Source organism: Trichechus manatus, unplaced genomic scaffold (genome assembly GCF_000243295.1).
Source record: "Trichechus manatus latirostris isolate Lorelei unplaced genomic scaffold, TriManLat1.0 scaffold00120, whole genome shotgun sequence".
Classification (NCBI taxonomy): Eukaryota; Metazoa; Chordata; class Mammalia; order Sirenia; family Trichechidae; genus Trichechus; species Trichechus manatus.
Genome location: NW_004444056.1, coordinates 1,107,140 through 1,125,608, shown reverse-complemented (window position 1 = coordinate 1,125,608; position 18,469 = coordinate 1,107,140). Strand labels below are relative to the sequence as shown.

General features: G+C 39.4%; 1 protein-coding gene across 6 annotated transcripts in view; it reads right to left on the bottom strand.

Moving 5' to 3' along the window:
• The window catches only part of MFSD14B (major facilitator superfamily domain containing 14B), a 133,420-nt gene that overhangs the window by 12,842 nt on the left and 102,109 nt on the right, over positions 1 to 18,469 (bottom strand). For all 6 annotated transcript variants that reach the window (XM_023738596.1, XM_023738597.1, XM_004384214.3 and 3 more), the window contains 3 exons: positions 8,640 to 8,754; positions 4,407 to 4,625; positions 2,644 to 2,757 (listed from right to left, as the gene is read on the bottom strand). In XM_023738596.1, coding sequence (XP_023594364.1) covers positions 2,644 to 2,757; positions 4,407 to 4,625; positions 8,640 to 8,754 — 448 coding nt within the window. The remainder of the gene's footprint in view (positions 1 to 2,643; positions 2,758 to 4,406; positions 4,626 to 8,639; positions 8,755 to 18,469) is intronic.

The following is an 18,469-nucleotide window of genomic DNA, read 5'->3' as shown; positions in this document are numbered from 1 at the left end:
TATGAGTCAGAATCAACTCGACAGCAGGGTTTTTTTTTAATTCAAGAATTATTTCTCAGGCTGTATTTGTAAATATATTTATATATTAAACAGTTTTATTTAGATATAATTTAAATACCATAAATTAACCCATTGTAATATCTATTACAGCTAATATGTATAGAGACCCTACTACACACCGGACACCAGACTAGGTAATTTACATATGCTAACTGAAATCCTCACAACAGCCTTGGTTTTAGTATATTCAAAGAGTTAGGCAACCATCACCACAATCAATTTTGGAATATTTTCATTACCCACAAAGAAACAAAGTACCCATTAGGAGTCCCATTCTCCCACCTCCTGGCAACCACTAACCTACTTTCTGTTTCTATAGATTTGTCTATTCTGGGCATTTCATATAAATGGAATCATATAATTTGTGGTCCCTTGTGACTGGTTTCTTTCACTTAGCATGTTTTCAAGGGTCACTCACGCTTTAGCATGTATCAGTACTTCATTCTTTTTTATTGCTGAAAAATATCCATTATATGGATATACTTCATTTGTTTATTTACCAGTTGATGGATATTTGGATTGCTTCCATTTTTTGGCTATTAAGAATATTGCTGCTATGAATATTTGTGTACAAGTTTCTGTGTAGACAAGTGTTTTCATTTCTCTTGGGTATATATCTAGGAGTTGAATTGCTTGGCCATATGGTAACTCTATGTTGAATGTTTTAAGGAACTGCCAGACTGTTTCTCACACCAGCTGCATAATTTCACATTCCCACCAGCAGTGTATAAGGGTTCCAGTTTCTCCACATCCTGCCAACGTGTGTTATTGTCCTTTTGTTTGATTACAGCCACCTAGTGGGTGTGAAGTGGTATTTTTACAGTGGTTTTGATTTGCATTTCCCTAAGTTGAAAATGGAAACCCTGGTGGTGTAGTGGTGGCTGCTAACCAAAAGGTCGGCAGTTCAAATTCCCCAGGCGCTCCTTGGAAACCCTATGGGGCAGTTCTACTCTGTTCTATAGGGTCACTATGAGTCGGAATCGACTCACGGTAATGGGTTTGTTTTTTTTTTTTAAAGTGGAGCATCTTTTCGTATGCTTACTGGTCACCTGTATATCTTCCTTAGAGAAATCCTTTGTCCAGTATTTCACTTAGGTTGTCATTTTATTAAGCTGTAAGAGTTCTTTATATACCCTTTATCAGATATATGATTTACAAATATCAAGTGTAATTTTAACTTAAAAAAAAAAAACAAAAAACAAAACGTCTGTGAACTTCTCTTAAAAGCAACACAACTACAAAATAACATAGTATGATTCTGATTTGCTGTTGAAATTGCTGGTAGTGGTAATATAAGCATATATATAGGAAAAAAAAGGCTAGAAAAATAAAATATGTATAGTTGTTTTATGTGTGTGAGAAACCCTGGTGGCACAGTGGTTAAGAGTTTGGCTGCTAACCACAAGGCTGGCAATTCGAATCCACCAGCCTCTCCTTGGAAACCCTATGGGGCAGTTCTATTCTGTCCTATACGGTTGCTGTAAGTCAGAATGAACTCAACAGCAAAGGGTTTTTTATGTGTGTGAAAGGATATGATTTTTTTATTGTCTTCCTTGGGCTTTCCCATTCCCCCCACCTAAATTTTCTACATTAAATGCACAGTATCTCTCTACTCCTTCCTCTAAGTCTTGATCATCCATCCACCAAAAGTGAGCAAAACAGAAAGAGAACTGCTTGAAAAAAAGTTTCACTTAAATGCCACTATATAAAATACTATAGGCTCATACTCTTTGGAAAGCCATCAAAATAAGAATTTAACAAGTTTCATTTTAAAATATCTTAAAAAATAAAGGAGGAGACCTGATCTGCCACAGTGGAGTAAACCATTACTGGAGGTCTTCCTTCTGGTGTAATCAGTAAAAGACCACGCCAGTACTGTAATGGAAAGGCAACTAAGGTCTGAGCAATTCCAGAGACCTGAAAGAACAGCTGTTATTAAGGGCAATTTTTTTTCCTTTTAATTGTCTTAAGTCAATTGCCTGTTTTGGGGAACAAAATAGAGTCAGTGTTTTTTAAACAGGAAAAAAAAAAGAGGAGAGAAAATATCATTTTGATTACTGTTTGCTAACCACCTTGAAGTCTACAACAGCAATCGAGCTATGGACTCGAACATTGCTCCCTGCTCAAGATGACATTCCTTCCAGCTCAGAAAGCCAGCTGTGATCAGACCCAGATCAGGGGTATCCCTGAAATAAACCTTAGCTCTCTGTGAAATTTAATGGATAATATAAAAAATTAAAGCATTATGATTAATTTTGATTCTGCAAATTCTCTCTCTCTGTATAATTTCCATAGAATTTTTTTCCACAGTAAAACATTTCACTATATTTTAAAACACTGTATTAAAGATCCTCTGCTACAGAGCACAGTTCTACTCTGGAACACACAGGGTCACCATGAGTGGGAACTGACTTGAGGGCAAATAGTAACTGGTTTACTGATTATATGTTAGCATGTACATTTATAACTAGAAGCAAGTTCACATGTATTTTTCTCTACATTGTTTTTCCCAAAATACTTGTAGATAGATTCCAATCTTTGATTTTCCTCAAGTTCAAAGGCTACTAGGCAACTACCACATACCTGCCTGAGATAGAGAAAAAAACTTGAATACTGTCCAGCTTCAGGAAGGTATGAAAGAAACACGGTGATGCAGATTAGTAAAACAGCAGAATCTTTTCCAACTTTCTTCAATGACTGGCAATAAGCAGAAAGAGAAACACATAAAAAAGTAAATAGAGGCTAACATCACTGACGTTCTGGGGTATTGGCTTCATTGTTTTAATCTAAAATGGCGGTTAACAAAAGTTGACTAAAATATAACAGGAAGTGAACTTTAACTTTTAACCCCTCACCATCTATCTCTATGGAAGTCACAAGTCCTAATTTCAGAGGTCTGTGTTTCAAACGTGATAGATTCAGACGGCAGCTCTTTTTTTTTTAAACACTTGCTCATTTTTGTTAACAATACCAGTTCACATTCTGAAGACTATGAACAGATCTGGAAAAATATATATTCCCTTGAAGCCTTTTAAGAAAATCACTACCCTCTCATTCCTAATATAACTTCTTTAAAGCCATAATCAGTACAGAGTTTTTATTACACAAAAAATTTTCACTTTATTCTTTCAAATATTAATATTTAATTATTTGCCTGTAAAACTAATAGACAGTAAGTATGCCCCAGATGTGGGGTCAGTGATGAGAGTGATTCTCTGATCAGTAACACTTCTTGAATGTTACAACTTTACTGTGAAAAAATTCTTATATTCTTTCCACACACAACTGTTGAATATCTAAGGACTGGAGAGTGCTGCAGTGTGTGTTACATCATCGTAACTGTATCTTTATATTACTAATAGCTAAAGTAGCTAACATCTATTGAGACCCCACACTACACACTGGATCCTAGACTAGGTAATTTATACATGTTAACTGAAATCCTCACAACAGCCCTGAAAAGTAAGCCACAGCATTTCTGTTTTACAGAGGTGTGTAACTTGATGACTACATGACAAGAAAGTGGGGGGAGTGCCTGCCTGGCTCCCAGGGTGCTCCTGGCTTCCCCCTGCAAAAAAACGCCTGCTCGCTGTCTGACATGCTAGCACCGACACAGCAGACGAGGGCCCCCAGCTGTGCCCTGAGAGGGCTTTTTAGAAAAGAATTTATGATGATATGAGTTAGTTTTCTTATTACATATGTTTTTCCTAAAAGATGAACTTGGGGGATAAAAAGCAAAAATCAAATCTCTGGGTTTTTTTCTGTACATATTCAAGAACAATTTCAAACCAGGTAAGGTTGGGGGTGGGTGATAACACTCAGTACTTTTTCTAGTTGTTAGTGTAACATCTCCCCTCACCCTCCACAAAAAAAGATTATAGAAAACAATCTATTTAATCTGCAAAATACCAGTTCAAAGCCTCTGATCAAAGTGGATTGTCTACTAACAATTTAGTTACAACAACTTTAGTCAGACCAAACGCATTTATCCTTTTCGAATTAAAGGAAATGAAAATGACTGTAATGACTTCAAATACTTTCATTTATTTTGTTAACAATGGATGAAAACACAACCATGCAAAAACAAAAAAACAAAAAAAACACACTTCTTTCCTAAACTCTCAACAAGAAAATCGCTGGACATTTTTTCTCCCTTAAGTAACATGCTTGATTAAGAAATACTAATTCTATATATTTCTTGGTGCTCAGACTCTTAATACCTTACTTGCAACTAAACATTTTCTATTTCTACTGTAAAAAGAAATGGATCCTTGAGGATGCAGAAATGTTCTTTTATCTGCATGGCTTAGAAAAATATTTAGGAAAGTAAACATGTTTTTATTTACCGCAAAAGGGTCTGCTTGTTTCCATGAAATCTGAGTTCCCCAGGAAACAGGTCTCATTTTTTCTGGTAGAGATTCTGGAACAGCCAATAAGATGAAGCAGATGTCCAAAAGAGCCACCACTGTGGCCACCAGCACGACAAGGCTGTCCCCATAACTGGCAGACAGGTAGGCTCCAATGGCTGGGCTACTGACCAGACTGGCTGCAAAGGTGGCCGAGACCTGAAGGGAAAGCACATTCTCACCCAGGGTCCCACAGGTGCATATCTGTGGCCCTCCTTCCCGGGCTTTAAACAAGACGAAAGCAAACCGTTACATGCAAATTTTAAAAATGACAGCAGATTAAAGTAATTGTAAGAATTTGTTGATAAGCTATTAGCTAACTGGAGATTGCCTTGAGAGCTACAAGAGTAAAAACTAATGATCTTATCAGAAATAAAAAATGTGAAAACCTTTCCCATAAATATAGCATACAATCTTTGGTCTTCTTAAATTGGGGAAATGGGGAGGCAGGATGTGGGAAGGAGGGATATGAAAAAAATTCCTGTGGGGTTGATGATAAAATCTACAAATTACTCAAGGGCTATGCTTAATATTTAAGTTCATCTTCTAAAAACACTGCACTGTTACACCATTTTATTAGCACTGAGAGGGGGAAAAATCTTGTTCTTAGAAAGACAAAAAAAACCACAGTTTAACAAAAAAGAACAAAAGAATTTGTTGAGAAAGAGACTGAAGCTTTTTCACTAAAGAGGTCCCTGGGCTGTGGATTTGTCATCTTGTCACCCCCTGACCTCCACTAGATGGAGATCACAGAGCCAGTTAACTACACCTGCAACCTTAAGCCATACTGAATCTCTTCACACTGCATTCTTGTAAGCACGTGGAATGCTCACTTTATTTTAGAATACAATTTGAACTGGCAAAAGCATAAACGGGCAATCTTCAACATACAAGCAGACGGAGCACCAAAAGCACATCTTTTGGTTATTTAAGGTTGGTTATTTAAACCTCTAATAGATTTTAATAGAAATTACAAAAATCATTAGGATTATAATTATGATTACTGGTAAGCCAATGACATTTTTCCTTCATCCATCACCCCCCCACACACAAATAAATACTAAAATACAGTGTATCTGATATAAATTGTTGTTATTAGTTGCCATCAAGTCAATTCCAACTCATACCGACTCAATGTGTGCGGAGTACCACTCCACAGGGTTTTCAAGGCTGTGACTTTTTGGAAACACACCGTTGGGGCTGTCTTCAGAGGTCTGACATAAATATTATACTAAAAATACTACAAAAGCCAATGACTGAATAGCAGCATTTCTGCCAAAAAGAAAAAAAGGGGGAATTCCAATTTGTGAAACAGAAACTACTGAAATATTTACTGAGTACCTAATACATGTCAGATAAATACGAAGAAAAATCACCTGCTCTTAAAAAGTTTTTCCAGAGGAAGATCAAGGCAAGAAATTGCAATGACATGAATCATTATGGGAACACTGCTTAAGGGTCCCCAGGTGGTATAGGAGCAGTGCTGCAGGGTCCCCAGGTGCTATAGAAGCACTGCTGCAAGGGTCCTCAGGTGCTATAGGAGCAGTGCTGCAGGGTCCTCAGGTGCTATGGGAGTACTGCTCCAGGGTCCCAACGTGCTACGGGAGCACTGCTAGAGGGTCCCTAGATTCTGTGACAGCACTGCTGCAGTGTCCTCAGGTGTGGGATTCAACAACCTATCACTCCAAATCAAACAGTTACATGGTTCTAGAATAACACCAAAAACCTCGTATCTGCATAAAATGGTTCAATCATTCATTCATTTATTCATAAGGGCTTCCATTATCTGTTTTTAAAAACCAAATAATAGTTTTTCTTTAAATTGTGTTTTAGGTGAAAGTTTACAGTGCAAATTAGTTTCTCATTCAAAAATTTTTACACAAATTGTTTTGTGACATTGGTTGCAATACCTCCAATGTGTCAACAATCTCCCCCTTTCCCTTTACACCCCAGGTTCCCTGTGTCCATTCGTCCAGTTTTCCTGGCCCTTCCTGCCTTCTCGTCTTTGGTTTTGGGCAAGTGTTTTCCATTAGGTCTCCTGGAAAGTGCTGCCCATTAGGTCTCCTGTACTGCACTGAACTAAGAAGCATGTTCCTCACATATGTTATTGTTTGTTTTATAGGCCAGTCTAATCTTTGGTTGAAAGGTAAGCTTTGTAGAGTGGCTTCGGTTCTGAGTTAGCAGGGTGTTTGGGGGCCATAGTCTCTGTGGTCCCTCCAGTCTCTGTCAGACCAGTAAGTCTGGTCTTTTTTTTTTTTTTTTTTTTGTGAATTTGAATTTTGTTCTACATTTTTCTCCCGCTCTGTCCAGAACCCTCTATTGCCATTATCTTAACTCTCATAGTATTCTTGGATGTAAATTGAAACGGTACTCCACTATTCAATTTACAAATGAAGAAACACAAATAGAAAAGTTTAATAACTATCTTAACCTTACATGGAGCCCAGGTGGTGCAGTGGTTAAGATCTCAGCTGCTAACCAAAAGATCAGCAGTTCGAATCCACCAGCCGCTCCTTGGGAACCCTATGGGGCAGTTCTACTCTGTGGAATTTAACCTTACACAGGTGAGCAAAAATTAAAAAGCATTTTCCAATCTCTTAAGTAATTTTTTCCACTCTCATAATTGCTATGCTACAGGTGAGGAACAGAGCTATAGAGAGGGTAACTAACGGTCACAGTCACTCCCGGTTCCAGAGCTGTCTCTCGGAAATCGCATTACTATTGCTCTACTGCTCAGCATGACAGCTTTTGTGAATGGTCCTCCAGCTGAAAAGTAAGAGACAAAAATCTAACAAAATTGAAGGAGACCAGTATCTAAACCGGTATCTCGAGGTGTAGAGAAAAGCTGCACAAGTGTTTGATTAATGAGGCTTTTGGCACCGTTGACTCTGCTGACCAACCCTTAAGTGACCAGCTTGAATATCTTGTCTTCGTGAAGCCTTCCTATTAGCCTGGGCTGCTTCTCTCTCTGTCCTCCTCCCCAGTACTCTGAAGATGCCACTGTTTTAGGACTTGGCATGAGAGACATTCAGGAAAGGAGTAAAGGAGGAAGGGACAGCAAGTAATAGCTAGAGGGGAAGTGAGGAAGTTGAAAGAGAAGTTCCAAACTACTGATCTCTACAGTCAATAAAGTAAAAATTGCTGTTGTGTTTTGTGGCACAGCAACAGCAGTAACTTATTTATATGTCCATCATTCATTCAATTATGCAGTTATCATGAATCTATCAGTCCATTCTAAATGACTACTTACTGTACTTCAAGCAGTGAGATTTAAAAGAAAAAATAAGACCCAGGGAAGGCAGAAGTAACCTGGGTTTCTAGCATTCACCAACTCCTCCAACTTATTCTCCACAATACAGCCAGGCCATCTTTCTTTTTCTACTTTCTTATTGTGAACATTTTAAAACACAGAGTTGAAAGAAGAGCACAATGCACATCTACATGTCCCAACAGGTTCACACATTGAACATGTGGCAATATATGCTCACCCACATGCTCACACACTATCTCTTCTCCCTTAAAGGAACTCACAGAGTGATGATGACACTCTGACCTAAACCGCTTCAGCCATCTTCTAATAGGTCTTTCTTCTCCTACATAACTGCAATACTATTATCACCCCTGAGAAAGTTAGAAATGACTAATACCCAATTGTAAAAAAAAAAAAAAAAGTCTCCTATACTTTTTGTTATTTATTCAGTAATTATTTGCTGAATTAGTGTAGTCCTTTTTCTACAGTACTGTGGCCCACACTAGTGCCTAAGACACACAATCAGCAATAACTGTAACAATGGGTTAACACAGCTGAGGTTCTAACTCCTGTCCAACTGAAATCAGGTGCACACAGACTTATCTTAGCACCCGTTTTCTGGTTAGGTTACTCCAGAGATCAGCTAAAAAGAAACAAATCAAACCTATATTTTTTTAAACTTTGCAACTAACAACTCACACATTCCTGCCAATCTTCCAACACTAACACCAGGGAATAAATTACCAGCAATTTCTATTTTGCTATTTTAATTTTTCATAGAGGCCCTTTTTATTTCAATTGCTTTAAGTTTCCATTTATGTAAATCAATATTTATCACTTATTTTAAATCTCATTTTCCTGTGAACTTTTAATAGAATGTTAATTATTGCTTGGTTAAAAAAATATAAAGTCTATTATCTTACCCATCCATAAGCAGTACTTCGCTCATGCTCCTGAGTGACATCAGCTACATAGGCAAATATCACAGAGAACGTGACCGAGAAGACTCCAGACACGGAAATCATGGCAAAATACCACCTATAAAAAAATGATTCTAATTACCCAGGAAACAGTGTACATATACTGATTTACTTATCTTTTGTAACCAGAGCCAAAAATACCATGTAAAGATTATAAATTATACACACACACACACGTATACACACACACACACACAACCACTGCCATTGAGTCGATATTGACTCATAGCAACCCCATAGGGTTTCCAAGCTATAAATCTCTAATGAAACAGATCGCCACATCTTTCTTCCTTGGAGCTGCTGGCTGTTTCAAACCAGCGACCTTTCGGTTAGCAGTCATGCACTTTCACCACTGCGCCACTAGGGCACCTACTATATATATGTATTTATGTGTGTGTGTGTATATGTATATATAAAGGCAATTAATCAAATTAACTAAAATCAAGATGGGGAGGAAGAAGTAGAAACAACTAATTTTTTCATTGCTCATCAAAGGGTGTTTAGTACATATGGTCTAAAAAAGAAAAAATAAGGGTTAATTAAGGTCATAGTTTTAAAGGTAGCCAACAGAAGAAAAATAAAAACGCTCCAAATTTCTTACTGTTAGCTAAGAAAAAGACATATGGAGTAAATGAATATAAAAGGGCTATACAAAACAGAAGGCATAAGAAAAAATATTAAAATAATAAGACTAAAAATTGCTGCCATATGCATAGATGCTAAAAAAAAAAAAAAACTAGATAAAATATTAGCAAACAGAAATGAATTAGGGTTCCAGCTTCCCCACATCCAGGCCAACATTTTTTATTTTATTTTTTAATCTTAGCCATCCTCCTAGTGGGAGTGAAATGGTTTCTCACTGTGGTTTTGATTTGCATCTCTCTGATGGATAATGACGCTGAGCATCTTTTCATGTGTTTGGTGGTCACCTGAATGTCCTCTTGGGTGAAATGTCTATTTGAGTCCTTTGTCCATTTTATGACTGGGTTATTTGCCTTTTTGTTGTTAAGCTGTCGAAGTTTTATATATATTTTAGTTATTAGATTCTTGTCAGATATATGGTTTCCAAAGATATTCTCCCAGTCAGTAGGGTGTCTTTTCATTTTTTTGGTAAAGTCTTTGGATAAACAAAGTTTTTAATTATTATGAGGTCCCATTTATTTTGTTTTTTTTTTACTGTTTGTGCTTTTGTTATTATATTAGATAATTCACTGCTGAAAGCTAGGCCTGACAGAATTGCTCCTGCTTGTTCTTCTAAAAATTCTATGGTTTTAGCTTGCACATTTAGGCCCTTAACCTATTTTGATTTTGTTATTGTGTATGGTTTGTGGCATGGATCCTGTTTCATTTTTCTGCATGTGGAAATCCAATTTTTCCTAGCACCATTTACTGAAGAGACTCTTCTTTCTCCATTGAATGGACTTAGTACGCTTGTCAAAAATCAGTAGACCACAGACGTGTGGGTTTATTTCTGGACACTCAATTCTATTCCATTGGTCTATGTGTCTATTGTTATACCCAGTACCAAGCTGATTTGATTACTGTAGCTGTATACTATGTTTTAAAATGAGAAAGTGTGAGACTTCCTACTTTGTTCTCTCTCAATATTGTTTAGCTATTTGGGGTCTCTTGCTGTTGCCCATAAAGCTGAAGATAGGTTTTTCTATTTCTGTAAAGTTTGTTGGAATTCTGATCAGGATTATGTTGACTCTATAGATCGCATTGGGTAGTACTGACATCTTAACAATATTAGGCCTTCCAATCTTTCCATTTATTTAAGTCTTCTTTAATCTGTTCCAGCAGTGTTTTATAGTTTTCCTTCACGTCCCTGGTTAGATTTATTCCTAGGTATTTTATTCTCTTAGATGGTATTGTAAATGGAAGTGTTTCCTTAATTTCCTTTTGAAATTTTTCATTGCTGGTGTATAGAAACCCAAGTGATTTTTTTTTCTTTTTGTTTATTGCTGTAGTTTAAATGAAAGTTTACATTTCAAGTTAGTCTCTTATGCAAAAATTTATACATACATTGTTATGTGACCCTAATTGCTCTCCCTATACTGTGACAGCACACTCCTCCTTTCTACCTCTGATTTTCCACGTCCATTCAACCAGCTCCTAACCCTCTCTGCCTTCTCATCTCATCTCCAGACAGAAGCTGCCTGTTTAGTCTCACGTATCTACTTGGAGCTAAGAAGCACACTCTTCACGACTATCATTTTATGTCCCACAGTCCAGTCCAATCTTTGTTTGAAGAGTTGGCCTCGGAAATTTAGTTCTGGGCTGACAGAGAGCCCCGGGGGCCATGCTTTCTGGGGTCCTCCAGTCTCAGTCAGACCATTAAGTCTGGTCTTTTTACTAGAATTTGAGTTCTGCACCCCACCTTTCTCCTGCTCCATTAGGGACTCTCTGTTGTGTTCCCTGTCAGGGTGGTCACTGGTGGTAGCTGGGCACCATCTACATCTTCTGGTCTCAGGCTGACAAAGTCTCTGAAGAAACCCAAGTGATTTTTGTTTGTTGATCTTGTACCCGTAACTTTGCTAAATTCCTGTTAGCTCTAGAAGTTTTCTTATGCATTCTTTGGGATTTTCTATATATAGGATCATATCATCTGCAAACAGAGGTAATTTTACTTCTTCTGTTCCAATCTGAATACCTAATTTCTTCTTCCTATCTTATGGCTCTGGCTAGGACTTCTACTACAATATTGATTGACAGTGGTGAGAGTGGGCACCCTTGTCTTGTTCCTGATTTCAATGGGAAAGCTCTCAGTCTTTCTCATTAAGTATAACGTTGGCTGTTGGTTTTTCATATATACCCTGAATCATACTGAGGAATTTCCCTTCTATTTCAATCTTCTTTAGGTTTTCATCAACAAAGGGTATTGGATTTTATCAAATGCACCCACAGAGATGATCTAGTGGCTCTTTTCCTTTTGTAAAAATGGCGTTGGGGCCGTGTCTGACCTCCTCTAACTTCACCAAGATCAATAGCCCAAGGCTGATTCCCATGAGGCGGAGGTCAGAGATGCCTCCTCTCTCTGCCATCTTTACCAATTCTGACACCAACTGTCCCTCCCACAGCACTCTCTACTTCTCTGCTAGGTTCAATAATTCACTACAATGGCCATACAGAATTCACAGATAATACTCACGATTATGGGCTCTACAGGTTACAGTTCAGGCTGAGGAATGCTCAGGATACAGTTCTTCCATCAGGACAGCCTCTTCCCAGCAGTGCTTGCAGGCAAGCCTCTCCCTGGCCCTTGGCCTCTGCACTGCTCAGGAGAGTGTTACAAAACGTTTTTAGCTCTTCCAATAAGTGACCAGAGGTACCCTACTCCACCAGTAAGCCTTGGCCCAAAGGAGCTCAGCTTTCTTGCTCTGTGGGCCAGGGAGCCCACTGCGCCATCTCCTGCCGGTCTGTCCTGCTGCTGTTTCTCTGTCACCGCTTCTCTCTGTCTTCACGTTACAGCTTTTTTCCTGTGTCTCCTGGTTCCAGGAGTTTCTCAGCACAGGGATGCCGGGTTCAAAGGATGTGCTCTGCTCTTGGCTGTTCTTCCACGGTGGTGGTGAGATCCTCTCTCTGCTCTGGAACTGGCTCTCTTTTAAGCCTAGCAGGATGGCAAAACTAACCAGTGCTCTTGCCGGGCCACAATTTGCACAGTCCTGCCGAATCATTTGAGTGGCAGTTACAAGACCATAGCAAGAAAGTCCACATAAAAGTGATCCATCACACTGCAGGCCACCCCCTGGCTTTTCTAGCCATGGTTCTTTCATACTTGAAGGATGACTTCTGACTTCCAATCATTTTACCAGTCCAAAACAGTCATTAACAATTAGTTTTTCAGTCAGGCAAATGAGTTCTAAGGGTGAGGTCACTCAGGTACCAGCCATTCAAGTCTGCTGTAGGTGTCCATCTGATTGGGTCAGGTTCTCCAAAAGTCATCTCAGCTTCACCCTTTCTGGTGTCTGATAAAATTTAACTGAGAGAAGATTATTCCCTTGCTCTGAGTCTCACAAAGTATCAGCATAGTAAAACCTTTAAGGGACTTCAAGTTCAGCCACTGTACTCCAGTCGAAGAGACAAGTATGTTCCTTGGTCTTGAAGAATCTTCTGTTCCAGTTGGAACTTTGAGCATGTGCATCCATAAGCAAAGTCCATTCCAGAGCAAGCCATCAAATTGCAGCAATCTATGATAGCTCACGGTGCTAAACATCTCTCTCTTCATTTGGTCAGGTTCTGGTCAGCTCATCCCTAGCCATCTAAGCTAGGTGACAATGAGTAACAGCCTTAGGCTCCAGAGTTCACATACACCTCCTGGCACTTCAGACAGCCCTTCACACTCTCTCATCCCTAGCCCCCTTGGGCTAGGTCAACAGGTTCCACTTATAAACTTAAGGAGTCCACACAACTCCCTTTACTTCTGACTAGCCAGCTGTTCCTCTCTCTAATCCCTAGTCCCTGTGGACTCAGCCTATCTCTTCATTGCTGCACTTGCCCCACTTCCACTCATAAGTGGACCCAGGTGGTCACCACAAGAGAGCATACCGAACTGTCTAATCTCCTGCTCCCATTAACTTCGAGTTCTGGAAGGGGTTCCTTCTGATGGGCACTAACACATCCAGTGGCAAACCCCTTACTCAAGATTCAAAAAGCAAAACACTTCTGCTTTTTTTCCCTGCAGGTCCTTTCTTCAAATGCAAATCTCCCATTCCCTCAGCAGTTCTAGGTGGTTCAGTATGTCTTTTCAAATGCAAATTTCCTGACTCCCAAAGGGTTCAGCTGTGGCTCACATATGCACAGAGCTACTGCATTCAAACCAACAGTCTGTGTTTCTTTCCAGCTAATCCTAGTTTCCCTTCTAGCATATCTAATCAAGTTGTAGGGTAATACTATTCAGCTATATGCATCTCCTCCTAATGGGAAGTCATGGCTGTCCAGGGACTTGGAAGAAAAACAAATAAGCCTTAGCCCCAGCTGAAGCTGTATATAAGCTTGCGTCCCTTGCTAGGTGGTTGCAGAGTGCTACTCTGGTCCAGCTGCCAGCCTGGACTGTTCTGTAAGTTCCTCAAATAAACCATATGTCCCGATCACTGGTTCTGGGGTCTTTCTTTGGTCTCTTGGCTACATGGTGATTTAGAAAATAATATTTGGAATCATTACTCCCTGACCCTGAGCATGGAGAAACGTGACCCAGCTGGGGCTGGGCCCTCATAGACTCACGAAGACGCATCAACTGGGCCCTGAGATAGACAATAGATGGGACAATCTCAGTAATTATCCTAAGGAAGTTTTCACAAAAGGGCAATCAAACAGAACACAGACTTCCCACTTTTTGTCTTCTTCTACTAGCATTTAGTGAACAGAAATTTGTTGGACCAATGAAGACCCTCCTGACTGTCATTACTGAAACCTGTACCAACGATTGTTAAGAAAGATGATTCAAAACATAAGATCACAATTTCTAGCCAATCTGGGAAAAGGTGATGCTTTCAAGGATTCTACCCATTTTGTGATGTTGATGTATACTGATGATCCTGTAACCTTCCTCAGATTCGGGCAGACATTCTAGCTCCGGCAGCATGCATGTCCGCTTCCCACTTTTGTCCTTTTGAATACATGCCGAATAAAACTTTCTTTTTGCTTTACTAAACTTTATGATGTTTTTCCCCTACAACAGTTAATGGCGCAGTCATCAAGGATCTCTGAAGCTACGAATCCAGTCAACCTCAAGGAGACCTGGAATGTGGAGCAAAAGCTGGCAAAGAGAGGTCCTATCTTCCGGACCCATGTGTTCCCACTCCATGTCCCTTTGACACTGACGGCGTGAGTGCTCTCAGAAAACGAACCTTTGCTTATTCTTTGTTGTTCTCTTTCTCATGTTTTCTTAAGTTTTGTTCAGCACATTTGTTTCAAAAACCGGTTGATGATTGATTAAGGAGAATCTTAGATTTTTGCTTGATCATTTGGTTAACAGTGACATTTAGTAACTCTTTAAGTGAACTGCAGTTTAGGCCTGGATTCAGGCGTTTGAAACATTAAAGAGGTAATTCTATCCTCAAAGAGCTTTGAGCCACTATAAGCTGCAAGAAATTTGGGCATGGGTTGACCAGTAGAAGTCATTAGGGCAGTCACCAGCGCTCATCATGACCGTTAAAGTCTCCCATGACAGGATAAGGTGGTCACGAGACAGGCTAGAGCACTAGGCTGCCTGACACCCGCAAAAAAAATCTCATGCAACGGAGGTACGCACTGGTCTAAGCAAATCACTGTCCAAACCCCGCGCATTCCTCGTTAGGTTTCTTTTCTGTGGCTCAGAGAAAACCTGGAAAATGGTGCTCTGTTCTGAAATCTCTCATTTCCCCCTTTCCAAATTTAAAATGAGAAATAAGCAAGAGAAAAGTAAAACTGACTGCCCACCATCCGGCACACCTGCTGCTTATATGCTAAAGAATTCTGGCCCTCAGTCGGCAAGGTATTTAGAAAAATGGCATAATTTAACAAAAGAAAAGGATTCGTTACAATGGCCTAAATGGGGGACTTTTGAACTGGCCAGATTAATCTTTTTGAAAGGCAAATTAGAAGCAAGAGGATCAAAAATATAGCAGAATCAGTGGGAAATACTTTTTAATTGGTGTTTTGAATCCTCGAGAAGGCAACAAGTGAATACTTTTGCTTCAGTTCAGGAAAACACTGCTAAGCAATCAAAACAGATCTTGACATTGGAGAAAGGTCAGGTAGTGTTACTTGATTCCTTAAGGAATAGAACTCCTATGGGTATTAAAGAAGATGGAAAAGACTCAGAGGAAGAAAATAGGGAAAAAGAAAAACCTACTTCTTTATATCCTGATTTGACTTCTAGCTCTTTTTTAGCCAAATTACCTTTTCATTCCAGTGATTCACTGAAAATTGAGTCTCTGTCTCTTAGTCATCTAATGCTGCTCTAACAGAAATACCACGAGTAGATGGCTTTTAACAAGAGAAATTTATTCTCTCATAGTCCGGTAGGCTACAAGCTCAAATTCAGGGCATCGGCTCCAGGAGAAGGCTTTCTCTCTCTGTCGGCTCTGGAGGAAAGTCCTTGTGATGCATCAGTCTTCCTTTGGTCTAGGAGCATCTCAGTGCAGGAATCTCTGTTCCCGGCACTGCTTTCTTGGTGATGTGAGGTTCCCATGTGTCTCTGCTCGCTTCTCTCTTTTATATCTCAAAAGAGATCAAGACACTATCTAACCTTGTAAACCTCATAAGCATAACCTCATCACAGTGATAGAATTTACAACACATAAGGAGATCACATCTAACCTCATCATAATGATAAGAGTTTACAACACATAAGGAAATCACATCAGATTACACAATCATACAATACTGGGAATCATAACCTAGCCAAGCTGCTACACACATTTTTTGGAAGACACAATTCAATCCATGACAGTCTCCATTAATGCCTTTGGTAGTTAAGACAGCCTAAATTAGCAGGTGGACCAGTGGAAGTAACAGTAAACCCCTGGTCCAAATCTGAACTCAGAGCAATCGTAAAAGACTTTCCTGACCCTCGTGAAAATCCTCAGAAATTTTTACATCAATTTATTATCTTGACTAGTACCTATAAACCAGGTAGTTCAGAAGCAGCTAGATGAATGGCTGAAGCTAAGTGGAAGGACCCAGAGGCAAGTTTAATCTCGAAATCAGGGGTTACAGGGAAAGAACCGAGAGACGAAGTTCAGGGTTTGGTTAAGGAATTCATAAATGCGTTTCCAAAAGTTTTTTCAAAAAAGGTTGACTAGGCAAAAATCCAGGCTTGTAAACAAGGAAAGGGAGAAAACATATATGCTTTTATGGATCGTTTCTCCAAATTATTTAAAGAACATTCAGGTTTAAAGGCAATTATAAAAGAACATCGGCCTATATTCAACTCTATGTTTTTAGGGGGCCTATTGCATGAATTAGCAGCTTTGGTAAAAAGACACCATTTAAACTGGGAAAATGTAAATCCTTCAGAATTGGCTACAGTGGATTACAAATTGGCTCAAACTGAAGAAGATAAATATAGAGAGAGTTAAAAACTAGAGAGCAGAAAAAGAAGTTGATGGCTTCGCAGTTATATCAGCTACAAAGTAAAGGCAGTACTGATGGAATCCTGGCCAAGGGACAGCTTCAAAGAGATAAGCTCAAAAACGAGCTAACTTGTAACTACTGAAAGAAGCCTGGTCACTTTAAGAGGAATTGTTTAAGACTTAGGAATAAGCAGAGGGTTACTCTCTCAGCACCTCCATTACTGCCACAATGACGGTGCTCCGAAGATTTAGGGGTTTTCGCCATGGTTCCTCTCAACAGTCAGGGAGAGACAACACTCCAAGTAAATGGGGAGCCTTGTACCTTCCTGACTGACACTGGGGCCACCGTGTCAGCAATAAATCCCACGTGTTTATGAAACCCCCTCCCTTGGAGCAACAAAACTTCTAAAATCATGGGAGTTTCAAATGAAGAACAAATTTTGCCTCATTCAGAACCGGTACGAATATCTTTAGGACCCACTGACAATTTACATCTGTTTCTTTTCAGCAATGATACCCCTGCTAATCTATTAGGGCGAGATTTATTATCTAAATGGCGACGCCATGTACAGTTTACTGATAGTGGAGAAATTCTATTGAACTTTTCTACTTTAGATGATTCAATTACTGAGAGAAAAATAGAAGAAACCCTGTGTTTTATTCAAGGGTTAATGGAAGTAGAAGAAACTACAAAACAGATTTGGGGGGACAAAAAGAATTAGAGCAAATTCCCACTGAACTTTGGACAAAGATATCCACAGATATAGGAAAAGTCTTGACAGCTGAACCTATTCAGGTGCTAACAGATACTTCTAAACCTTTGCCTAGAATAGCTCAGTATCCACTAAAGCCTGAAGCCAGAGCAGGGTTACAACCTATTATCCAAGATTTCCCTCGGCAAGATCTAATTATACCATGCACTAGTCCTTGCAACACTCCTATTTTTCCAGTAAAAAAAAAAAAAAACAAATAATAGAGGGTGGAGATTTGTACAAGATTTAAGGGCCATAAATAAGATTACAATATCTAGATTCCCTGTAGTTCCTAATCCTCATTTACTCTTAGCCCAGGTACCAACCAATGCTGTATGCTTTATAGTTGTAGATCTCTGTAGTGCTGTCTTTAGTATCCCTAGTCACCAGGATAGTCAACATTTATTTGCCTTCACCTGGAAAAATCGACAATACATGTGGAGAATTCTCCCACAAGGGTTTACTGAAAGCCCAACTTATTTTTCACAAGTATTGCATTCAGATTTGGTTCCATTTCAATTTAAACATGGATCAGTGCTACTGCAATATATAGATGATCTCATGGTTTGTTCCAATTTGAAACAAAATAATGTTGAAGATAGGACTTCCGGCAACATGGCGCTCTAGGCAGAAGCACCATGCCGTCTCTCCACAGCTAAGATCCGAAAAACTAAGCCAAACAGAGAAAACAGCAATCCTGAAATCCTAAGCATCACATGAAGAGGTAAAGAACTCAGCCAAGCACCAAATGGAATAAGAAACTGACAGACAACAGTGAGCAAGGAGACATACATGGAGAGGTCCCCCATCAGCTAATGTAGCACGGATCTGCCATCTTGGACTCCTATCAGAGACCAACAAATAGGGAGTACGAAAAAGCAGCTCCACAGAGTTTCCAGCATGAGACAGAACAACCGGTAAACAGCGATATACGCTTTCCCACCCACCATCCTTCTGCACCCCC